The 25,261-nt window shown below is 52.6% G+C and overlaps 1 protein-coding gene across 13 annotated transcripts in view; it reads left to right on the top strand.

Annotated features, from left to right (window-relative positions):
- Positions 1-22,584, top strand: part of Fam178b (family with sequence similarity 178, member B) — a 107,838-nt gene extending 85,254 nt beyond the window's left edge. For 9 of the 13 annotated variants that reach the window (XM_063267590.1, XM_063267588.1, XM_063267586.1 and 6 more), the window contains 4 exons: positions 6,847-6,972; positions 20,375-20,452; positions 20,779-20,931; positions 22,268-22,584. In XM_063267590.1, the coding sequence (XP_063123660.1) occupies positions 6,847-6,972; positions 20,375-20,452; positions 20,779-20,931; positions 22,268-22,300 (390 nt within the window). In that variant the 3' untranslated portion in view covers positions 22,301-22,584. Of the gene's footprint in view, positions 1-751; positions 1,493-3,062; positions 3,105-6,846; positions 6,973-7,477; positions 7,610-20,374; positions 20,453-20,778; positions 20,932-22,267 lie in introns of those variants that run through there. The other 4 variants (XM_063267594.1, XM_063267596.1, XM_063267591.1 and 1 more) reach the window with 4 other exon arrangements.
- Positions 22,585-25,261: the final 2,677 nt, after the last annotated feature.

Raw genomic sequence — 25,261 nt, 5'->3', positions numbered from 1 at the left:
CTACTCTGTCCTAGGCACTGGGGATTGATCATATCAGTGAGTTTAGGGGTTGTATTACAGTTTGTGAGTTACGGTAAAACAACAAAACATGATGTCATTTGAGCTTTGTTTTGTTTGTTTGTTTTTTTTTTGTTGTTGTTGTTGTTTTGTTTTTTTGTGACAGTTTCCCTACTCCTCCTGCCTCAGCCACCAGAGTGCTGGAGTTTCAGACTCCGGCTTCAGCAGGTAGTGCTGTCTGTTGTTGGTGTTTTTATTCTTTCAGAATCTCATGCTTGCACACAACATGCTCACTCTCTTGCTTTCCCCTAAGGCCTCCTAGATCCACCCCTCGCCCCATTCCCTCCTAACTTCATGTGTTGCCCGCATACATGCTGATGTGGGACCATCCACTGGGGCAGGCCTCCCCTCCAGGGGCCATACTCTTGAAGAACTCTGGCAGGGCTCGGCAGTTAAGACACTTGTTGCTCTTCCAGAGGACCAGAGCTCAGGTCCCAGGGCCTTCCTGTTCTTTACTTCCCAAACCCCTGTCCATAACTTTTGCTAGACAGAACAATAAAGACAGAAAGAAATGCTATGAAAACTGCTCCAACCAGAGTCCCCCATTCCAGGGTTAGATGTTCCTGGGGCAGCAGGGGTGAGTACTGGCTTCTCCCCTACTCCTCTCGGAGGAGCTCTACCACTGCCTGTAAGCTCAGAGGCCATAGCCCGGGAGACTGCAAGGATGAGTTAGGCAGTTGAAGCCTCTGGCCTCCCTAGGATCTGCCTAGGGCCCTTGCGGTTTTAGGATCAGCACTGAGCAGCCAGGAACACAGGAAAAGGCCTGCTCAGCACATCCCCAAACCAGGTTGCTCAAGAACTAAAGCCAAGTTTTTGTGAGGTAGCTAAGAAGGGTAGTGTTGGTTAGGTAGGAAGGAGCGGGCTGGGTCTGGCCCACTCCCCCACCCCCAGCCTTGAACACTTTCACCTGAGCATGGTGAGGGAGCTTAACATGGCAGAGACAACGTCGTTTCTATTCTGGCTAACATGTCATTCAGGGAGGCCTACTGGCTCTGTCTGCCACCCTCCCTCACTTATATCTGTTGTGTTGCCCACACTCCTGTTCCCAGGCAGAATCTCTAGGGCCCCCAGAAATCAGTGATGTCTGCTTGCTCTCCACTGTCCCTCAGCCCAGGGCCTGGCCCTCACCAGGAAGGCAGTGAAATGCTTGTGGGATAAAGAAAGAGCCAAGTAAGTGTCAGGGTACCTGAGGAGAGGATGCTCCGAAAGCCATCATTGGAGGGCATGGCTGCTCTGAGGTCACTGCAGACACACTGAAGAAGGGAGGGCAGAAGGTTAGAAAGTTAGGAGCAGGCGTAGCTGAGATGCAGCTGCCAGGCAACCTGATAGGAAGGAAGAGGAGGGAAGTCAGGACTCGAAGGGGAGCATGTCCCGGGGCCTCATGCCCAGAAGCTGTGTTAGCAGTGACTCAAAGGAGGGCTCATTGCAAGACCTGGTAGGTTTACTTGGCCTGAGACTGTTGAGGGAGTGTGAAGGGAGCTACAGGGCTGCCTGGGCCTGGAGAGGGGCCTCGGGGAGGGAGGGAGGCAAGTCCTGAGTGCTGTTTGGTTAGTCAGGGAGCTAGCTCAGGAGGTCTCTGTAACAAACAAAAACCCAGGATCACAAGGCCTTGGAGGCAAGTAGAGCAGGGCTCAGCTTCCTAACTGGTTCTTCCCTACACCCGCCTGCTGCTTGTGCCCACTGTGGGCCCAACTGTATACCTGTCTGCCCCTTAGACACTGACTAGGAAACTCATAGCCCAGGCTCAGCCTCAGACGCCAGGTGTGACAAAACCAGACAACTCCAGAAGAGGGTGAGCCAGCTAGCTGTGACCTGGGTGACTAACATTGCCTGAGGCTAGGCTTGTGGAGGAGGGCTTACAGGATGAGTCCATGCTTGCTGGGCCTCCTGCCTGGAGGAGCAGGAGCCGGAACCTCACCTCAGTCGCTGAGAGAGAGGAAGGCCCAGCAGGTGTGTTCAGTGTCTGGTCACTCTGCACTCGACTTTGCAGTCTGACCTATCACACCCATTCCTTATGCTTGCCTTCAAAGGACCACCTTGTCCCCACAGCCAGCCATGACACCTCCACACGCCAGTCCCTGGCTGGGTCTTCTCCCTTGGGCCAACCTCACCCTCCAGATGCACTGACCTCTTCCCACCTGTAATACTTGCATCCATGCAGCTGCTCTCACTGTTCTGAGTGCTGTTCTTAGTGCTTGTCTTCCTCAGAACCTGGGGCTGGAAGAGCTCCTACTCTATCCATGTTTTATAAGTGGGGAAACTGAGTCAGGGACACTCCCCAGGGCTGCAGGGCAGGGGTGGGGCAAGGGTCAGAACTGTACCATTGACGACTTCAGCATGCCACTTCAAGCTCTCCAGCCCAATCCCTGGTTTTAGGCAGCCTAGACAATTGTGAAAGGTCTTCTGAGGTTGACTCTTATAGAAGCAGAGGCTTAGGGCCTGAAGTGGGATAGGTTCTCAGTCCCCCAGCTGCTCCCCCTCCCTCTGCTCCTGTCTCAAACCATAGCCAGAGCTCCAGGGGCAGGACAGAGATAGAGAGCTGGGCTTGAGAGGCAGCAGGCAGGTAGCCAGCAACCACCTAGCACTCTCATGTTCCAAGAGAGTCCCAGGTTGGACCAGTACTTCCTAGTGTTCCATTGAAATACTGGGAATGTTCGGAAACAGTCACTGTTTGGCCTGAGGCCCCAGTGTGCTCTAGAGTCCAGTCTGGGCAGGAAGGAGCTGAGTGAGATGATGAAGCAGGCCAACAGAGGCACCAAGAGAAAGTGACCCTTGGGATGAGCCTATAGAGAATGCCAAGAGCTGAGGAGAGATAAAGGCAGAGAGGGGAGAAGTGGCACTGGACAGGTGCAGTCTCATGAGGGCAAAGGGACGGAGGGACATGTGCGCACAGAGCTCTAGGAAGCCAGGTTTCCTTTGGGTGGGTGAGTGGGGGTCACTTCCACCAGAGGAAATAACTATGACAAAGGCCCCAGGGCTCAGGAAGGAATAGTCATTGGGTCGGAGGGAAAGCAAAGAGGCTGGTGTGGCAAGAGCAGGGGATAAAGGTAGGTCACAGAGGCTGGGCTCAGAGAGGTAGGTGAGAGCCAGAGCCACAAGGAGAGACAAACTGATCTGCAACAACTTTACAGTTGGCTAGCGGCTGTGTTGACAAAGGAAAGCAGCTTTTGGGGGACAAAGCATGGAGGGTGAGCCTAGCATTCTGCAGGGCAGCTGGTCTGGTGGGACAGCAGCAGAGTCGTGGCCAGATACCAGGTCACTTCCCAAGGACACCCAGCAGGGCTAGGGAAAGGTAGGCAGAAGCCCTCCAGAAGCTAACGTGAGGGAAAGAGGCAGGCTTTCCCCAGCCTGCACGATGCAGGGGGGGAAGGTTTGGGAGGAAACAGGAGCTTGTTTCTTATATCAGTCTCTTGCAACACAGAAACAAGGCAAACCATTTTTAAAAATATGTGTTTATTGTGTGTGCAAACTAGTGTCCATGTGGAGGGCAGAGGGCAGCTTGCAGAGCCCATGCTGGATGCAAGGATCAACCTCAAGTTACTCAGCCTTGGCAGCAGGCACCTTAACCCTCTGAGCCGCCCTATCAACCCACTGTTTGGAGACTTGCTGTGAAGCCATTTGCTCTTGAATTTCAGTTCCTCCTGCATCTGCTTCACAAGTGCTAGGCTTACAAGCACGTGCCACCGTGTCTAGCAGCAAACCACTTTGGTCAAAAGAATTTTTTTTTTTTTTAAATTTTGAACTAGGGTTTCTCTAGGTAATCCTAGCTGTCCTAGAATTTCCTATGTAGACCAGGCTGGCCTCAAACTCAGAGATCTGCCCGCCCTCCTTCTGTCTCCCAAGTGCTGGAATTAGAGGCACGTGCCACCACATCCAGCCCTAAATCGTGTCTTGAAATTTGGAAAGCCAGGGCTTTGAATGGGGTACAAAAGTTTGGATCTCCTAGGAAACGGTTAACTAATGCCCTAACCTGCTATTTAGCCATTCACTTGTCTAATGAATACTTAATAAGCACCCGCCGTGTGCCAGGCATGGTGGTGGCCATGTGGACACTGCAGAAGGCCATGATGACAGTCCTGACCTCATAGCCAGGGCGGGGCCGATAAGACATTAAGCGGGTGAATTCTTTGAGTACATGGTGTTATAGAGAAAAAAACTGCAGGGAAGGGGATGCAGAGGTGTAAGCACAGGTGGTATAAGCTGTGGGTTAGATGTGCCAGTGGAGTAGGAACAAGGAGGGGGCAGTTCTGCACTGTTTCCATTCAGAAGCCAGAGAAGGGCCCGGCTCCAGAGAGCAACAGCAGGTCACTTTGGACCTCCTAGTGCCTCACAGTTGCCTCTCCTGCGCACATTGGAGCCATTGCCAGGGATTGAGAGCCTGAGCCACATGCTGTTGTAGACGACTGCTTTGCCAAGATCTCTTCTGCCTCTTCCTGCCAGGAGACTGGCAAGGCCAGTGGAGGCCTGTCCTTCTGGGTGATCTTCACTTCTTGCCCTGAGGTGTCTGCCCTAATGGGCCGAGCGTTTGCTGAGTTGGCACTCTGCAGTGGAGGTGGGGGTGGGGACAATGTTGATCTGCTTCTGACCCTCCCTCTACAGGACCTTTAGGGACCAGAAAAGCCCTAATCCAGAGAGAGGGTGGTATGTGGGGGTGGGGCGACTGGAGAAACAAAAGCGAATCTGAGACCAGATTGCAGGAGTGCACCAAAGCACCACCAAGCTGCTTCCTGGAGGGAAAGGGAAAACACAGTCGTGAGCAAGTGCTCCGCCTGTGCCTCCCCCTGCCAGCCCTGCCCCCACCGCCTGAGCAGGGAGGGTCCTGGCTCTGGTGAACCGGCCTTCAGTCACTCTGGGGGTGTGGATTTGGAAGCAGGGCGGGGCAGCCCTGTGCTTGCACAGCTGTGAGCCTCCAGTGTGCTAGAGGCCAGGGCTGTTTTGAAAATTATCCCCAGACTTAGAAGGCGGGCGCAAGGCAGTGCTGCTCGGAGTATGGCTGCTTCAGATAGAAGCGGCTTCTGCCTAGACCTTCCCCTCTTTTTTGCTGCCGCCTTTCCGCTTTGCAGAGAAGGCCTGGCCTCCTTCCAGGAGCCAAAGCCAGCCTGACTCCTAGTCCCTCACCTGCTCCTCCCTGCCTGCCCAGCTGCTCTCCAGGGCTTCCAAGGTTGGGGGCACTGAAGTGCAGAGCAGGTGCTGGTGGGGGAGTCACAGGAGGAAGCCAGGTGCGGTGCCACCCGCTGCTGGGGGCTCAGTCCTGTTGCCTGTAGCCACACTGCACCTGCTAGATCTAAGCAGCCTGTCCTCTTGCTACCCTCTCGCTGCGTCTCCATCTGCATCCTTCCATCCCGGGGTGGCACATGGATGCCTTAGAATGGCGAGGACTAGGGCCTACCCAGCCATGGCCCAGCATCTGGGCAGTCCTTGCTGGGGCCCTGTCTAGACTACCCAAACCCAAGTTTGGGGTAACTAGAGGGAGGGACTAGCTGCAGGTTCACTAGACGGGGCTGGACTGTGTCTTCAAATCGAAGCAGGAGGTGGGGTGCCTAGCAGATTAGCACATGACCATACCCCCTGCAGACCTTATGTGGAGTCTCCATCTAAACAGACCAGCTGAGGGGATGTTTCTGAGACTGAGAATATAGATATTGGATAAGAGTGAATTGTTGGTTATTTTGTTAGACAAGAAAATAACACAGTGTTTTAGGAGAAGAAAGAGAGAGCTGGGCCAGGCACATATCCTGGTACTCAGGAGGCAGAAGTGGGAAGATGACTGGAAGTTTGAGGCCAGCCTAATGCACATAGGAAGTACCAGACCAGCCAGAAACCATGGCAGGCAGGTCCCTACCTAAAAATATAATAATAATAACAACAACAACAACAACAATAAAAAGGGACGGTAGGCCTGGTGGTGCGAGCTTCCTAACTCCAGCACTCAGGGGGCGGGCCTGTGCGGCGCACAAGGGTTAGGCCACCTTGGAACACAGAGGAGACCTTGTTTCAAACACACAGTGCTATTGGTATTGGTGGACACTGTTATATTGTAGGGGATTCTCCTGTTGTGAGTTCCTTATGACTTAAAAGACTCAATATTAGGAATTTGCAGGACAGGAAAGAGTGTGGTACGGATAAAGAGGACTTAGGCACAGCAGGCAGAGAAGTTGTGGTCATGGCTTACAGGATGGATAGGCAGGCGTAGCTGAGGAGGACACATGGTCCCCTTCCTGCAAATCGAACATGTCACAGCCACAAGCCAAGGGACAGGAGAGGGATGCAGGGGAAAGTGTACTATTGGTTGAGGTCCTGCTCAGTGGCAGAGGGAATCTCTTTCTTAGTCTTGGTTTTCCAAGGAATTACGATAAACCTGTAAATGTTAGAGGAGCTTCCTAATTCATCACAGGGATCACTGCGTGTGTGTGCGTGTGTGTGTGTGTGTGTGTGTGTGTGTGTGTGTGTGTGTGTGCGCGCGCACGCGCACACATGCACATGCCCATGCCCATATACATGTCCCTCCTCCTAGGAAGAAGGGATGTAGACTGTTTTAGGGACTGTTTGGGGATTTAGCTCAGTGGTAGAGCGCTTGCCTAGCAAGCACAAGGCCCTGGGTTCGGTCCCCAGCTCTGGAAAAAAAAAAAACAAAAAAAAACCCAAAAACCCAAGGTCTAAGAGGTCACACAGCTCACTAGTGAGATGGATTCTGACCAGAAGCTGGGGTTCTGAGCCTCAGCCATGAGTTGAGGGTGTCCTGGAGAGGACTTGGGCGCACTCAGTCACTGTCTCCTTTTTCCTCCCCAGCTAGCCTTGCTCAGCCAGCTCCTCAGCCTCATGAGGCCATCATCCCTCAGGCAGTGTCTGGGCTCTGAAACATTGCCATCCAGTCCAGGGCAACAGTCAAAGGCCAGTGCCGAGCTAGACCACAAGGTGAGCACCTCAGGCCCTGCCTGCCTTCACTAACACCCTGCTACCCCATTTAGTGGGGAGGGTGGGGTTATTCCCATTGCACAGCCTGCAGGCCTTGTGGCTGCTAGCCCTTCCAGAACCACAAGCCACTGGAGGACAGAGGCCAGCAGGCTGCCGACTGTGTAAGGAGGAGGCATGCAGAAGTTCTCCAAACCCTTGAATTAGCACCTGTGCCCACCCGTGCATGCAGGCGCAGGTGAGGTTGTGGGCACAGGCATACAACAGAGCTTTGCTCAGCCTCTCTGCTTATTTCCACTAATGTTGACCTTCCCCTGGGTCTTCCAAGCATTGACAGCTCTCCTGAAAGCCAAATTTGGGTGCAGGTCAAGAGCACTGAGGTTCCCTGGCTCGGGAGGTTGAGCATCAGTAATAGTAGAATGTGCATTCTTGGGGTTAGTTTCAGAGCAGGGAGCAAGCCGGGCATGAGGGCTTCCAAGTGGATCTCCATGGGCTCTTCTATCCCTAGAGACTCAGGATGAAGAATGGAGAGAGGAATCTTTAAATTCAGGAAGGTGGGGATTCAGAAATGTCGCTTTTGAGGTTGAGTGCTAACAGTCCAGGAGTCCAGCCTTTGGGCATCACCCTGAGAATCAGATAAGTGAGTTAATTACCTAATGAACACAAATGAGTCATTAAGAAGATGGGATAATCCCCAGGTGCATGCTCCCCTTCCAGAATGTGCAGGGTGCGCTATCTTTACCATAGGATTCCTATCAGTGCTTTTATGAGGCGACAGTCTCCCCAAAGGTGGGTGCCACCTGAATGTCCCTCTTCTTTTGCCAGATGTTTTCCAGTGAGCTTAGAGGGCTCTAGAAAAGAGTCTGGGTCAGCCTCTGGGTAGGTAGTCGACCAGAGCTGGATACTAGAGAAGAGGAGTAGAGGAAAAAGGAAGACGAGGCTGCCGTCTGGGCTGCCTGAGCAGATACTGTCTGGCTTCCAGGAAGGAGCCTTGGGGGTCAGGCTACAGCCTCACCACAGGGGTGTGGCTCCCCGCCCCCCCCCCAGGCCCCAGGCTTCCACAGGGCTCAACACATTTCTGGCCTGCTGGAGCAATCACAGAAGGTGTGTATGTAGTAGTCACTGGATGGGAGAATAAGTAGGCTGTGGGATCCTTTGTGAAGGCTTTATGCATAACACCTCTCCCTCCTTGGTTGCCATTAGAGGTCATGAGTTTTGTCTTAAAGCTGGGGAAGAGGAGAGCAGCCCATCTGAGTGCTCAGTGCCCCAAAGCAAAGAGCATAGTGGGCAGGTGGGGACAATAGTCAGGGCATGGGCAGCTCCAGAGCCCCTGCTGCAGCCAAGACCACGGTAGAGCCTCTGGGCTCCCCTTCATCTTTACCTTAGTGAAGCACCCAAGGGCAGAGGCACGCAGGGAAGGGCAGCAGGGACAGCTGATGTGTGCATGGTGCCCATGGGGTCTAGTGGATTGCTAGGATAGAGAGAAATGAGACGTGGCTCCAGGCCTGTGCCTGGACTGAGTGCTGTGGTGCTGGGAGGAGCCAGGCAGGTGACCAGGTCCCACCCACCGCAGCCGACTGACTCCTCATTAGGGCAGAGCGTGTTTCATCTTCAAAGATGCAGTGGGGCTACTCAGCAGCCAAAACGAGCAGCAGCGGCGTCATCCGCCCGAGTTTACAGGGAGTGGTGGTCTGGGATGGAGCAGCCTTTCATCCCCAGAGCTCAGTCTTTGCTGTTTTTCTTCTTGAGTGCAGTGGGGAAACTGAGGCCAGAGTTCAGGTCAACTGGAGGTGATCATACACGAAGGAGATGGCTTCTTCTCAGCCTCTGGGGCAGCCATACTGAGCTTCTGCCTATCCCGTGCTAAACTCACTCCTGTCTGGGAGATTTCCTGCCCTGAGCTGCAGGGGTCACAGCCCTACCCCAGTCCTGCAAATAGACAGGTCTGCAGGCTCTTCTCTGCTCTCCCCACCTCCTCCCTGCCTCAGGCTGGCTAACCCTCCTCCTTTTGTCCCTCTGGCTCCACTGTTGTCCCTCTGTCCCACTGTTGTCCCTTTGCACATCTGGCTGTCCGTCTGGATTGTGGGCACAGCTGTATGTCTCAGCACTCATGCTTTTTGCACTAAATGAAAAACTGAACAAATGAATGTGTTCCACCTCTCCCACTCTGCTCTGTTCTGCTCTCCTGCCCTCTCTCTGCCTTTACAGCAGCCCCCACCCCCACCCCCGGTCTCTTAATATCCTTGTATCATTAAGACCACAAGCATTTATGGAACCCTGGACTGGAGAAGTATTACCTTGGGTAATGAGAGAGCCAATCACAGGGCATTGTTGGTAATTATAAGTTAGTAAGGTTCCTGCCTGGGAAAGCAAACCACCAAGTACTTGAACAAAAGAAGCAACTGCTTGCTTGCTGGCTTCCAATCTGTGGGGGCAGGGAGGAGGAGTGAGAGCTGCACTAGAGGCAGGGGCAGGCTGGGTTCCCAAGCAGGCTGTTTGTCCTAGCAGGGTCAAAGTCACTTACGTGCTACTAGCACATACAAAATTACGCTTGGAAAATAAGGCTTTCTGTGGCAGGCCAGAGCCTAACTCAGTAGTAGCATGCTTACCTGGCTTACATAAATAAAGTCACATGTTCAAGCCTCTGCAGTGCCAAAAAATTGAGATGGAACTTTAGATGATTAGAGGGCTCAACTTTTTAAACTGTGCCTAGAACCTGTAGTCCAGGCTACTCAAGCAACTGGGGGATGGGGGGTGGGGGTGGAAGGTTCACTCTTATTCCCATGAGTTCAGTTCCAGCTCAGACAGCATAACAAGACACCAGCTCAAAATATTTATATAGAGTGCTGATCTCCTCGATGGCTATCTATGCCCTAGGCTCACCTGATTTGAGCTGGGTTTACCCAGGGTGAGGGTAAACATCTAGGTGAGAAGATGCTTGGGGCCTGGCAACTAACAAGAGGCAGGCCTCCTGTCAGCAGCAGGTGGAAGATGACGTGTTTACAAAGAGGAGAGTGTAACAACAGGAGGGCTGGCTTCCCAGTGCTTCCTTTTGGCCCAAGGACATGATTCTGCCAGAGACAGCTCCTTCCCAGGCCTCTGTGAGACTGGCCTTCTGGCTGCAGGCAGACAAACATTGCATAACTTGACTCAGTTTTCTCCTCCAGTCGACCAGCTCAGCCTTCCAATGCAGCACCAGACTTTACTGGGGTATTTGCTTTGAACCATGGTAAGTGTCATCTGCATGTGGCCAGATGTGGCCTAGTTCTATCGTGTTCAGTCTCAGAGCTGAGTTGGGACCCATTCGCTTTTACAGAGATGGCTGACGTTTTGGTCTTGTTAGATCTGCCCTTATGTTTCACCACAGTCTCCAGCTCATTTTTGCTTTTCTCCAATGTCTGCTGCTATGTGTGTACACATTTACATTTATATGCAGAAGTGTATAGATACATACATATATACATGTAGACATACATACTTGTACTTTTTCTCTGACACTGCTGAGTGTCATGATGCCTGGTCACATGCTAAGCATATGCTTGCTACTGAACTACCTCACAGCCAGGATGCTGTATTAACGGGAACTTTTCCCCCTGTTAGAGATATGGAAGGTATAGGGAACCAGAATCTTGATGATAGGATGGGAGTATTTCTCTAGTTAGTTAAAACTGTCTTCCATTGTGGAATGAAAACTAAGGATAAGGAGGCCTGGGATAACTTGGCCCTGGGAGCCTGCCTCACCTACCCCCACCTCATCCCCACCCCCCACCCCACATGTGCCTCCTCTCAGTGTGTCAGTGGATGCCTTCCAAGGATGGCAGCTTGAAGCTCACTGAGGACTCACTGAGGACTTACTGACATTGGTCAGCTCCTGCAGGTGCGCTCACTTGTGTAAGGTTCACTCCCAGGCTGCTGTGTGCTGCAGAAGCCTGGGGAAAACTTGTTTATGGAGGAGCAGTGTTTGCAAAGAAATGATTTTATGGGGGTAGGGTGTGCTCCTGAATGTGGGTGATGCTGGGGATAGGCTCCAGCCAGCTGCAACTCTATAGAGGTGTGTGTCTGCCAGCCTGTGTGGAGGGTGTGGGCTTGCCATGTGTTTGTGTGCAAGTGCTCTGTGTATCTCCTGTAAACCCTTGTGGTGTGCCAGGTGTGTTGAGAGACTTGGTGAACAAGTTTTGCTGCTTTTTCTGCTGCAACTGTAGACTGCAGCAGTCTGTCCCTGTGCCTGTGCTGGCTGACCTTGCCAAGAACTGCTTTAATGGGAGGTTGTGGTGGGGAGAGGCCCACTCTCACTGCAGGGACAAGATAGGGTTTGCTGCCCTCTGGCATCTCTATGCTCGCCTCTGGCCTCTTGCTGATACTTCTAATCCCAACAAGGGGACCTGTATTCTCTGGGGCTTGACTTGAACCTGTGTCATCTTCAAAGACAAGTGGATCCTGGAGCCTCTCCTCACTTAGTCACCTGAAAATTCAGTAGTTGGCCCACACATACAGTGCTGTAAACTTGGGTCAGGCCAGAGTTAGGAGAGCTGGGAGGAAACTGGATTTGAGGAACAGAAAATAGACATGAAGACTCCTTGGTTCTTCCCTGGCTGCCTTGTGGTTCTTCTGTTCCATCTTCCTTCCTCCAAAATGAGGAGCATCAGCTGTATTTTGTCAGAAACCTGCGCCTCCAAGAAGCTGACCCTGTAGGAGACTTAAACTACATGCAAGTCTAGGAACCTGTAGACCAGCAGGGCCCGGGCCCAGACCAGATTTGCTTGGTTCCCAGAAATCAGGGTTCTTTGTAAGAACAAGAGCCAGGCTTGCAGGGACAGAGTGAAGCCCAGGAGGCAGGGTGGGGTCCAAGGAGCTTTTATTCAAGCCCAGTCAGCTGGAGGGCTGGCCTGCTCTCTCCTTCACCCCAGTCAGCACAGGGCTCTGAGGACCCTTAGGGTTCCTTTCCAGCAAGTAACTCCTCAGCTTGTCCTGCTGTTCTTACCTGAGGGTCTCCATTTCTTTGGGCGCTCTGTAGATTGCCTTCAGACCTGTTATACTCAAGCTACCTGGCTACCTGGAGCCTCTGCCCCATCACCTACAGCCCTGAGATGAAACCTCAGCACCCTGCATGCTGATGGCCTTGTTGTCGCATCTTCCCATCTTCTACTTCCCGTCTGTTGAACCCTGGGGGTCCTAACAGTTCACATACCCTGTGACTTGTGTACTCCCTGCGAGGCTGGGTCCCAAGTCAACCTTAGCCCCAGGCCTCCATTGAAATGCCCAGCCTAAGCAGAAGTAAGGCATGCCAGGGACCCTTCCCACCAGCTCCGCACCCAGCCTGGCTGCTGCTGCTTCTCTTCACCAGGCCTGAATCAGTCCAGAGTGGGTCATAGGAGCACATGCTAAGTGCTGCATTTTGGCTACTGCCTGCTGCCTGCTGTCTGTCTTTCACCCCTTCAGTCCCTTCTCTTTGTCCTTGCTGGACCTCTTTAGATGACCCAGGCTTAAGTAAACCCAAGGTTACATGCACAGTGTCACAAAATCCGCTTCACTTTCTCCATGCTTGGTCTACCCTATGGTGCATTCCCAGAGAGGCTCCCTGCTGCCTTTGTGGGAAACCCTGGGTTGACCTCCTTTTCTCGGTCACCCTGGCCAGGAGTAAAGAAAGAGCATCTGTCCCAGAGTCAAGTCTCACTGGCTTGGCATGGACCATGATTGGCTAGTCCAGGTCACATGTATTCTGCTGGAGTCAACTCTGTAGACACCACCATGGAACAGTTTGGCCTAAATGTAGGGACAGGAAGCGAGGCCACTCTTACAAAGGAAGGGGTATGTCCTAGGTACCTAGAAACTTTGGGCTGTGCAGTACACCCTGTTCTTCTGTCATGGGCTTTGAGGGACACCAGCTCTCTTTACAGATGGCCATTCCTAGTTATTCCTCGAAGGGCTCCACATGCTCACCCATGCCCTCAGGCCCACACGCTGATAAGCATGCATATGTGTAAGCCTGGACTCTCACACAATCACATACGTAGACTCCTGTAGCTAGAGAGGGCCTGGGCAGAGCTAGACTTTCTGTCTAGACTCCCGTGGGATCAGGGTCTCTGGTCCCAGCTGGAGAAGCAGCTGCCTGTCATCTTACTTGCCCTACCCCCACCCCAGGAACCCAGAGAGGAAGGGTGGGCAGGGTGGGACCACTCTCCCGAGGCTTTGCTCATAGCCCTGAGGTTCCTCCCTAGGGAGACAGGCCCTGGTTCAACTGTCAGGATAGCAGCACTTCAGCACATGCCCTCAGCCTTCCTGGAGATTATGTCCCACCCCTGCCTCCTGTGCTGAAGCTTCCCAGCTCCCACCCAGTCCTCAGAGCAGAAACAGAAACCCCTTAGGGTCCACTCTCAAAGTTGAGGTGGACTTACAAGAGGATCCTACTGTGAGAAGGCTCAAACCTCATTTTCTGGGAAGTTAGAACAAGCGCAGGTTCACACTGTGAGGAGATGTTGGGGGTGGGAAATAACATATGGGGACATCCTGGGCCTCTCACATCTTCCAGCACCCTGGGAAGATACCTCCTGCTCCGGACCCAGCTGGTCCTAAGAGCAACTTTTCATTTAGCGGTTGTTCCCATCAGCTGAGCCGGACATCCTGTTCCTGTCTAGATGCTGCCAGTCTGTCCCCTCTCACCCTAGAGTGGCCTCATCCCTGTTCCATTTTCAGGGCTCCACCCAACCGTATGGCCCATCACTTTCGCTTCGAGAATAGGGTGGCCTAGCCCTACCCAGTGGTGAATCTGGCAGGCTATGCTGTGACGTCTGCTGCTGGCCTCTTGACCCTGCATCTTCAGGGACTCTGGGCTATGGAGGGTATTATGTCACACGTCTCATTTCCTAGCAGTTAATCATGTGTCCTCATCACTTCCTACTTGCTAGGGCTAGTGGCCAATGCCCTGTCCTGGGCAGAGGCACTCTGGAAGCCAGCTTTTCTTTCAGAACAGACGTCGTCTGCTTGGTTGCTGATCTAGTGCCTGCCATGGACCTGCAGCCGCATGGAGGAGGAGAGCAGTTTGTAAGGTTTGCACATAGAACAGAGAAGAAATAATGTCTTACAGATAAGATAGCAGGTGCAAAGTGCCAGTATCCAGATAAGGCATACTCAGAAACACACATGTCCTTTTGAGGACTCCTGAGATAGTTAGAGCCCGCTTCTCTCCTTGAGCTGAAACTCTTGGCTTGGGCCTGTGAGTAGCCTTACTTGAGGATTACTCAGGATCAATGATGTTGTTGTTGTTTGCCAAACCCCAGGAGGAACACCTGAGCCATGCCCTTGGAGCACAGGCCTATGGACCCCATCTACACAGAAATACACACAGTGTTTCCTGATGAAGAGGAAGAACCCAGACATCTGTTTCTTGCTAGACTTTTCCCTCACTGGACATGTTGGGTATCTAGCCAAAGTTGAGCTTACACATATGCCATAGAGACATAGGGTTACCAGGCCTTCTCTGTACATACAGAGGGGTCTGTATGTCAGGATGCTGTGATACTGGATTTTAAATTTAATTTTAAAGGGCAAATGAATCATAGTCTACCTCTCGCCACAGGTGGCCTAAGGGTCAGCGCAGCTTCTAGAGCTCATCTTCAGCCAGTGTGCTCAGCCGTACCCGGGAGGACCCACATCGAGGCAGGAGTGGCACTTAGTGCTGGATTCTTCTGGGATCGGTTGTCAGGCTGGGCTGGGCCTCTAACCTTGGAGATGAATGCATGTTCCCCAGGGTAGCCACCAGCCGGGGCCCGTGATGTCAGAGGCAGAAACAGGAGATAGTCCTGGCATCCTGGAGCTGCTGAGCAGGTGCAGCCTGGGCCGCAGCATCATGGCTTAGAGAGTTACCTCCTCTCATCCTTCCTCCTCGGTATTCCTGGGCTAGCCTCAGCTCTCCCCAGTTCCTCCCCACCTAGCAGCTGCCTAGAGCCCGGCTTGACCTGCTTCTAGAGTCTTCTTGCCCATGAGACTGCTGTCCCTTTCTGCCCAGCAGGCTCTGAGGAAAGGGTTCCATTTAAAGACTCCGGGGTAAGACTACATCCTCTGGCATGACCTGAGGTGGGAGAGACTATGCTGCTGTTTTAGAGTTAGCGAGAGTGGCTTCCTGGGAACTCCCTTTTCCCTTCTTCCCTTCGGTGTCAGTAACCCAGCCTCCCCTCCTTGGCATCAGCTAGCAGGGGATTTCCTAAAGGTTGAAGCTCCTGGGAAATGTCCACCCATGTTCCCTTTGTCTCATTTGACAAAATCTTGCAAATGAGTTCCACTTGGCCCTTGAGACTTAAGGAGCAGTTGCTGAGATAGGAACTAACTGGAGGATGACGAGAGGTGCTCCCTGCCTGCTGCCTGCTGGGTGTCGTGCCCTGGGATCCTTTCATCCCTGGGTCCTTGTTTTGGAGGAGGGCCAGAATGAGACATGCCACAGAGAGCTTCTGGGAAGAGCCCTGCCACCAGACTCTGGGGAGAGACCCAGGAAGTGGAAGCAAAGGCCTTGCTGGCAGTGTGACCCAGGGACATACTGCCTTAGCTTGTCAGTACTGAGCCCAGGCACGCCCTGTTCTTCCTCCTCTGCCTCTGACCTCTGAGTCCTTGGCTAAGATTTCCCGATCTCTTTCCCATTGTGGTTTCCCAGCCTGGATCCATGTTCTTGCAGCAGGGGCCGGGCTCCTAAGCTGACTGGGGCCCTGCTGCTCCAGGTGAGGTTTGAGGCCTGGGCATCACAGCCCCACTGTCATGGAGGGGAGTAGTTATACCCCCCCACCCTGGGTACACACACACGAACACAAACTGATAGGACCTCCCATGGAATTTGAGGAAGACCAGTTGTGTCCCTAAAGGTAGAGAGACAAAGCCCATGTCCACACCTCTGGTCACTGCTTCCTGCTAAGTCTCTGTAGTGGCAGCTGGGACAAAACAGGTAACTGGGACAGGAAAATGTATCTCTCTACTCTGGCTGTTCACTTCACATACATCCTGCTCCTACTCTATATCCCTAACCACCTCGGGGGTCTCCAGGTAGTGCATTTAGAGGAAGGGTCTCAGGTTCTGCCTGCTCTGGGCTCAGAGCAGTCCCTAGCTCCTGCTAACGATTGGCTTCCCTGACTGACACAGAGGAACCAGCCACTCTGCCTCCACAAATGAGACCTTCACCTGCATGTCCTGAGGAAGTAAGGGGAGACAAAGGCTAGACATGGCCGTGTCCACACTGAAAGCTGGGTTTGTTTGTTTGTTTGGTTTCTTTGTGTAGCCCTGGCTGTCCTGGAACTCACTCGGTAGATCAGACTGGCCTTGAACTCAGAGATCTGCCTGCCTCTGCCTCCCCAGTGCTTGTGCATTAAAGATGTGAGTCGCGAACGCCCAGCTTTTAGTTGTTTGTTTGTTTGTTTGTTTGTTTGTTTGTGTTGACAGCATCTTAAGTAGCCCAGGTTTGCCTAAACCTTGTTATGTTTTGGAAGCTGAACTCAACTTGTTCCTTCACCTACCCAGTGCTAGGATTATACACATAGCAGGAGTTTGTTTCCTTAAGACAGGCTTTCACTGTGTAGTCCTTAGCTCGGCCTCTCAAATGTGCTCAAAGGCATGAGCCACTCTACTCTTGTTTTAGCAGGATTGAGGATGGAACTGAGAATCTTACCTTTGCCAGACCAGGGTTCTAGTACTGAGCAACACCCCAAGGCCAGACCCCCCCTCCCTCCCAGCAGGGGACCCAAGCATCTGCCTGTCCTGAGTTGGATTCCTGAGCCTTCCAAGTCAGAGTCTTTAAAGGGCCTGCTCTTGTAAGGGGAAAACACAGCAAGCCCAAGGCTGGTGTGCGTTTGGACTTTTCCTTTGGAGAAACAGCTTAGAGAATTTGGTGAACACCCTATCCCTCCTCCCCCAACAAGACCAAACACACAAACACACCTCAGAGTAGTTAATCTGTGGTTTCCCTAGAAGATTAAGTTATGGGAATCAGCAGTGAGGACTGTTGTGAAACTGGAGCTGTGCACTGCTTGCTTTTCCTAGTGAACCCCATGCACAGGGCACTTAGCTGGTAGCCTTTCCTCCAGGACATGCCTGGGAGCCCACAGCCTGCCCTCGAAGCCTCCGCCCGCTCCGGGTAGCTAAGCCCCGCCACCCAGATCATGCAAAGGCCTCCATAGTTGAACTCTGGGTGGGTCAGTCTGGGTAGGGTGGGGTATGCAGGAGAAAGGCATTTAGAAGAGAAAGGTCTGAGAGGTGAGGAGACACTAGATCCTCCCCCTCTGCTGCTGTAGTCATCTGAGGTCTCTCGAGCTGGGATAGTACCCAGTCCTCCGCAGACTAGGCCTGCCCCCAGCCCCACCGCCCCCAGCCCCTCTGCCCTGGGAGGTTCTCTGGCATCCTCTCCTGCTTCTCACCTTGATGCTTTGTTGTCACTAAGGGGCCTTAACTTCTTTCCAAGGCCATGTTCCTTTCTTATTCCAAACCCTGTTAGGCTCAATTAAAGTAGTTAGGGCCCACTAAAAAAAACTTCCACAAATTCAGTTGTGGAATTCAGTGAAATCTGTTATACAGATTTTACTCCAGTCCAGCCCTGAACTTACTGTGTAGCTAAGGATGACTTTGAACTTCTGATCCTCTAAGGCGTGTGACACCAGGCCCAGGTTTAGGGTGGTAGGAATTGTCCCTGAGGTCTCCTGCATGCTAGGCAAGCACTGTACTAAATGAGTTATATCCCTAGTCGCCAGAAGTAGCCACCTAAAAAATATTTTTATTATTTATTTAACATATTTTTATTTTAAAAATTAAAATACAATTACATCCCCCCTTTCTTTCTGTCCTTCCCTGTACTGCCCACCACCTTGCTCCCAACATCGTGATCTCTTTTTCTTTGTTTACTTATATAGGTTATAGTGCGTGCATGTGTGTTTGTGTGTGTGTGTGTGTGTGTGTGTGTGTGTGTGTGTGTGTGTGTGTGTGTTGGGGTGGGGAATGTCCACATGAGTAGAGTACATGTGCTCAAGGAGGCTAAAGGCATCGGAATCTCCTGGAGCTGGAGTTAGAGGTGTGAACCTTCCACCTGGGGTGCTGGCAGCTGCCATCTCTTTAGCCCACCCCAACCCTCACCCCCACCCCCGTATTCATAGCTGAGGGAAAAGGAGGATGTGGGCTGAGGATGCAGCTCATGGAAGAGTGTGTGCTTTACATATGTAAGCTGAGTTTAGTTTCTAGTGCAAACAGACAGACAGACATGCTATATGGAGGACAGCAATAGGAATATAAAAGACACACCTTGGAATCCTTTGTCCCAAAATACTGCGCCTACTGGTGTGTTCAGCCCACAGCAGATACTGCTACCTTCTAGCACCAGCTTCCCCCGCCCAGGAACCTCTAATCAGCCATCAACAACCCAGTGCTCCTTGGCTCCTCACCCTCTCTGCTGCCAGCCCCGCCCCCAAGCCATGCCCTCCCTCACCCAATTCCAGCCCTACAGGCTACCTGGCTGACCAGCCCTGCCCCCTCCCTATGCCTGCCTGCCTCTAGCATCAGCCCTCAGGATCTGTCTGCTGTTGTAATCTCCTGCCTCTGCCCCCTTAGGGCCATTTTTTTGCCTCAAATCCTGTCCTTTTGAGGCCCACTCTGGCTTAGTCACTTCCTCTCTAAGGCCCCCACCACAATCTGTCCAGAGTCAGAAGGACTCTTTCCCTCTCTGGTCTACTGGGAAGCTGAGATTTGGTATTTGTTAAGCAAATCATTCAATGCCTCCCAAAGCTCCTTGCTCTGAATGAAACTGCTTTATAAGTTGACTTAGACAGTTGGGGTGCACAGGCCTGAGGCTATAGAACAAAGGGGGTCTACTGAGGACTCCAGGGGCAGCCCAGAGGAGGTGGCAGCAGTGGGCAGGAGCCCAGTTTGAGAAACTTGGCTATTGCCTCCCCCGTGATGGCCCTCCTGGAGGCCCACGCTTGTTGGCTTTGTTTCTTTTGGACCTGTCACGTATAGAACTCCTCACTGCCACCTAGTAGGTCTATCTGCGGAGTCAGGCCCCCAAGAGGCTTTGGCTCTTCTGCTGGTCTGAAGCAAGGCAAGAACTGCTGCTGGGCACCCAGTGGCATTTCTCCACAGGGAATATTTGGTCTCAAGAAGTTAGTCCATGGCTCCGAGTTGCACACCTCCACAAGTAGGTCTTGGGGAGGGCCCTTGGTCCATGCAAAAAGACTGTTGCAGTCCTTTCTTGGCCGCTGTCTGGTCATCCAAAGGGCAAGGAAGTCATCCAGAAAGGTCCTGGCGCTTCCTGGTCATCCCAGGGCTTGGCTTTTCCGTCTCCTCATCCCAGGATGGCAGATGTGCCCCAGGCCCCAGGTGTGCAGCCATTCTCCTTGTCTTAGATGTAAAGGGACACAGGGGAAGGACCAAAGGGCCTCTGTGGAGCACAGTGTACCTGCAGACTGTGGTCCACAGTAACAAGAGCAGGCTGCCTGGTGTCAGTAACTCTGTCTATCAGGAACTACACAGTTCATTTACTCTGTATAGCAGGCAGATGTTCCCTAAGTGAATATCTCTGATAGAGATTTCAAGGGCGTCATGGGCTAATCCTTTTCTTATCCAGTAGAATTGGCAACTGTCCTAATTTTCTTCCTCTTTCTGTTGTCTGTGTTCATTGTTGCTATATTTGTTTCTTTCATTTTTTGAGATGCGGTCTTTGCAGTAGCATTGGCTGTCCTTGAACTTGTAATATGATCTCCTTGCTTTAGCTTCTGAGTTAGGGACTCCAGGTATGGCCTCTCACACATGGCCTTTGATCTCTGAAGTGTCCAGTGGCAACAGTGAGGGCAGCGGACTGAGTGGAGGCAGCATGCGGATATTCACTGCACACTGCTCCTACTGGCCTCCCCTCCCTCACCATCCTCCTGTCTGTAATCAGGACTGTCAAAGGTGCATGTCTAGGTTTGTGCAGGTGCTTATCCACTGTGAGTCACATTTAAAAGATGGGGACCTAGAGGTGGCATAAGGGATAGTGTCACTTCAGTCCTTGAACACAAGTGTGGATGGATGACTTAGCCAACAGGCTGTGCAGAGGTGGGGAGGGTACAGACCCTCTGGGCTTCTGCTGTTTCTGGAGTCCCAGGATAAGGCATAGGGGGTATGGCTTTCCGAGTGGCAAGGATTCTTTCTTTTTCAAAAGCCATTTGGAGACAATCATTAATTAGAAGAAATGTGGGTCTTGGGTACATGCTACTGGGACAGTCACAGCTCTGAGACAGTGCTGCCAAGTTCTGCCCATGCAGGCCCTCCTAGAAGCTGCTGCTGCTGCTGCTGCTGCTGCTGCTGCTGCTGCTGCTGCTGCTGCTGCTGCAGGCTAGGAGATTGGGCTGTCCACAGGCTCAGAAGGAGTCAGGAAAGCATCCTTGTGCTCTCGCTCTCTCCCCAGGTCTGCTATCTGTGCCACAGCCTCCTGACACTGGCTGGGGTCGTGGTCAGTAGCCAGGACATTACTCCCGATCAGTGGGTGAGTCTCCCAAGATGCTGGAGCAAGAAAGGCTTGGATGGTCAATAGCAGCTACCCAGGACAGAGCCAGCTTTCCCCCAGGAACTGCAGACTGAGAGGCCAAGAAAGAAGTGGCGAGGGTTGCCAGGGCCACCTCCTCCCACCATGTCCCAAAAGCCATTCCCAAGGGATGATGGCCCAGTTCCTAGAAACTGCCCTTCCCACTCCAGCTTCCCAGCAGACACTCAGAGATCCCCTCCTTTCTGACTTAGCTCTCTTCCTTGCCCTGGCCTTTAGATTAAGCCTGGCTATGCCATGCCTCTCCTCCTCTTCCTCCTCCTCCTCAGGGTGAGCTGCAGCTGTTGTGCATGCAGTTGGACCGCCACATCAGCACCCATATCCGGGAGAGCCCCCAGGCCATGCACCGGACCAAACTCAAGGACCTGGCTACCCAGACTTACATCCGCTGGCAGGACTTGCTGGCCCACTGTCAGCCCCAGGTGGTGTCCCATAATCCCCTAGACCTGGGAGGAAAGGGAAGTGGTCAGTGAGCGGGACTTGGCAGATCCACCCCCACTGCAGCTGCTGGACTCCAAAGGGAGAGGGTGGGATGGGCAAGCATGATGCAGGGTGGGGATGTCTCCCGGGACCTTCATTCCTAATCCAGGACCCAGGGAGGGATGCAGAAGGGAACACAGGGAGGCCTGCTTATTAATAAATGCGAAAAAAAACACAGCCCGGGAGAGCTGAGCAGTGCTGGTTTGTCATGAACAGCCAGGAAGGGGCACTCGAGGTAGCAGCTGTTGTCCACCCCCTGTCCACTTGTTCTATAGACCTCAGATGGCTTCTTGCTGTGTTAAGAGCATTTCCCAGGCTGCTCTGTGTTTTTCTTTTTGTTTGTTGGCTGGTTTTTTTGAAGGAGCACAGGGTGAGTACTTGAACCCAGGGCCTCATGCGTGCTAGCATGTGCGCCGTCCCTCCTCCACGTGCCCAGCATCCACTCTCATTTCTGTGGGAGTAATCTCTATCCCTGGAATTGCTTCAGGTCATCTAGGTAGTAACATTTTATAGCTAAAGTTTACAGAAGACCTTTTTCTATAGGAACCTGAAGAACACTCATGAAGCAGGGATGGGTAGAAACCCATTTTACAGATGGGCAATCTAGAGGCTCCTGGGACAATAGCTTGCCCCATCATGCAAGCAGCTTGAGAGAATGTGAGGATGAGGGCTCATAGCCAGCGCCACTCCTTGGCACAAAGCGGCCCCATCTGCACACTCCCTCCACCCCTAATTCTCCAACAAGCAGTGCCTGCTGGGCTGGCCATGAGCTCCCAAGCCCTTAGTGGAGACAGCTGGACTCTGCTCCTCACTTGCCTGTCTTTCCCTGACTCCTCCCTTACAATTCCCTCTAACCCCTGACTTGAGGCTGACACACTGGCCACAGGCTGTGGCTTGGTGCTCAAATTTCGCAAGTCCCTGAGAAAAAGAAAACTGGAACTCAGACTGATCCCCAGGAAATGGATCCCACTGGCCTCTGGTAGGAAGCATTGTTTGTCACAAAGAGGAAGCAATTAAAGCTTGACAGAGTCTACATAGACAGCATCTTCCTCCATACTCCGTGGACCTTAGCATTAGGCAAGGGGAGACCTGGCTGAGCCTTCTAGGCACTGCCTCTTGACCTACTGTGTCTAGACTCTGAGTCTTAAAGGTCTTACAGTACCTGGTATGAAGGAGACCTCTGGGATAGCCTGAGAATGGATGTCATCAGTACAGAGGCCTGTGGATAGAGGGGGTACTGGGCCTGGGCCATTACAGGCTCCTTTCTCTTCTTCACAGGGCCAGTACTTCAGCCCTTGGAAAGACATTTAAAGAGACAAGAGACAAGTGGCCCAAGGCTCTGGAAGAGAACTGTAGGAGGAGAAGAGTGGAGCCAGAGTCAGCCTGGCCTGCTGGGAAGCTAGACTACTGCCACTACCCAGCACAGGGTCCTTGTGTCCCTGACCATCCTGCCCATGAGCTCCCTCCCTTGAGGGCCCAGTTGTCTTTTCTCTCCCGAGCCCTCTCTGTTGGCTACTCTCTTTCCCACACCCTGCTCTCTCTGCCCATCTTGAATATGATGTTCATTTGTACAAATTAAAGTGTTGTTTCCAGCATCCGTGGTTCCAGAGTGTTCCTTCCATCCCTACCCTGAGGGCTCATGCCCAGCACCTAGCCTGACAGAAGACTCACCTCTGCTTAATCCAGCCACTACAGGTTTCACCTCAGGTCATGTGACTGGGGCCTAGGACCCACCTCTTGCACTCAAGGACTCAGTGATTCTAGGATTCGTCCACAGTGCAGAGGCCAGAATTTCTGGAGCCTGGACACTCTTGGATGAGGAACAATTACCTGGACTCTGTCTGGGTCTACCTCACCCTGCTAGGCACACTATACGGAGAGGACGGTGGGTCAGGGCTGCGGTTTTGCTTACTTCAATTTAGAGCTGAGCTCTGAAGCCAACGTCCTAGAGTTAGGAGTAGGGAAAAGACAGCCCTGGATCCTCCTGTTTCTTTCTCTGCCTTGTCTCCAGATCAGTTTCCTGGGCCCTAATCTCTTCTTGCTTATCTCCATGTCCTTGATCTGAACCCCTAGAGGAGTAAGTGGGTCCTTCTGTACCTCTAGGAGCAGTCCCGTCCCCCCGCCCTATTTTCTTTCTTACTGTCCACTCCTCTGACAGAATCCATGCTCATCCCCGGGCCCCCTGATACTTAGGATAGGATGAGTTCTACATCAGGTACAAGAGGGAGCCGGACACGGAGGAGGACACTCCTACCACCCTGACTCATGCCCACTTCTCAGTGTGAAGGCCCAAGGTTGCTGCATACAATCTTCTCTGTTTAGATGCCCCAGGGTTGGGGTCACACCCCAAGTCAACCCCATATACCAGGCCTGACTGAGACCCAGCTACCCTGCTCTCCGGCTCCCCAGAAGGCCAGGCGCTAGAGGCCATCTATTATTTAGAGGACACGGCATAGGCTGCACACTACTGGGTACCACAGAGACATCTTTACTGCCTCAAAGCCCTTGCCAAATGAGAAGTGGAAGAAACCCTTCTGGAGCCAGGTAACCTGGATGCCCAGTGACTTGACTGATAGTTCTGGTTTCTCTTCCTGGACGTGTCACATGCCCCTTTGGCTTACCCTCACACCCCAGCAGCAGCAAGCAGGTCAGCCTCAGATGGTGACAGGAGGGCAGGGACTCTGGAGAGCCAACCCTTCTCCCCCAGCCTCTGGGCACCCCTGCCCGACACTGCACACCCTGACAGTTAATCCTCAGTTACTGGTTTTGCTCTGGAAACCTGGAAATCACCTTGAAATTTCCCTCTTTTGTTCTCATTGCCAAGGGCAGAGATGGGGTAGGGAGACCTGAGAGGCTGAACTGGGGAGTTTCCATTCCTGAAGCTGCCTTTACCTGGCTCTAAGAGAACGGATCAAACTGTCCATCAATGTAGACATCTGGAATCCTCCCTGGCCCTTTTCTCCCAAAACAGACTTATCCCTGAGAGGGAGGTACATCTAGGGGGCAAGAGGTGTTGGTGACAACTCATTCCCTCCCAGAAGCCTGGCTGTAACCTGAGCAGCAGTATGCAATGCGAGGTCACTCAAGGGTGGACACTCTCCCCTGGGTCGTAATTTCCCCACTCAGGGACTCACTGGGGGCTGACCAGGTCTAAAACCAAGTTGGGACAATAGAAATGGAGCCTCTCCAAGGCCAAGTTCCTGCTCACCATTTGCTAGTTCACCATTTGCCCATTCACCGTTTGCCCTCCAGGTTTTTGACCCTAAGCCTTGGGGAAAAGGCAAGGGATATCCTGACAAAAGCGCTGGAAAAGCAGCATCCTGGGCCTCGATGACAGATGTTTTCCTGCTTCCTCTTGCTGAGGCTGGAAGGGAGGGGCTGGGAAGGGAAGGGCTTCCCAGGTGGACAGCTTTGATAATTGTCCTTCTGGAGGACGTCCTCTTCCTATGGCCCAGTTCCCTGAGTCCCAGTGGTTAGAGAACTCCCTGAAAGATGGCTGACCCTAATCTTCTCACTCAGCCACCAGTGGGGAAACAACTGCTGGACATCTTGGAAATGGTCCAGATCCAGGCAGGCCTTGAATAGAGCCCCCAGTGTGCACTCCCAGTCTCATGCCCAGTATTGGGGTTCCACAAGGGTTGGCTCTAGTGGGTCTGGGAGGTATTTAACATATCTTGTGTTCCTTTTATCTGGCTACAAGCATTTAAGCCATAGCCAAAGGGGCAAATTAGGGGAGTCCACATTCTATCAGGCTTGAATGAGGATTAAGGGTGTGCCGTCTTCCCTAGCCTATGCTAGGCAGGCCTGGTGGATCTATCTGCAACTTTTTTTTTTTTTTTTTTTGATGGACAATCCAGGATCTCTCTTTTTCTGCCAGTTGTCCTTTTATTAAAAAGCATGAATCACGAACAAGTAGTCATGGGAGGAAACTTCATCTCCTGCCCACCCACTCATGGAGAAGACCTGTGGCAGTAAACAGTGCGGCAGGGAAGGGGCAGAGGTAGAACGTGGGGGGGTGGAACCCTATAGTTGGGGAGCCTTGTGTCTGAGAAGCTTACAGGCTCTCTTACTGGAATGGTCTCATTTCCACCCCCATCCCTGGCTTAGAAGCCCCTGGCGCCTGCCATGAAGGTACTGAATACTGTCCCTGCCAGTGAAACTAAAACCTTTTGAAACTTTCCACTGGGGCCACCTTGGAGGTAGAGCCAGGGAGCTCAGATCACTACCAAGCAGCCCTCAATTCTGGGGGGCGACTCACAGGTGAGAAGGAAA

Source organism: Rattus norvegicus, chromosome 9 (genome assembly GCF_036323735.1).
Source record: "Rattus norvegicus strain BN/NHsdMcwi chromosome 9, GRCr8, whole genome shotgun sequence".
In the NCBI taxonomy this organism is placed as follows: domain Eukaryota; kingdom Metazoa; phylum Chordata; class Mammalia; order Rodentia; family Muridae; genus Rattus; species Rattus norvegicus.
The sequence above is the reverse complement of the archived record's forward strand: the minus strand, read 5'-3'. Positions and strand labels throughout refer to the sequence as shown.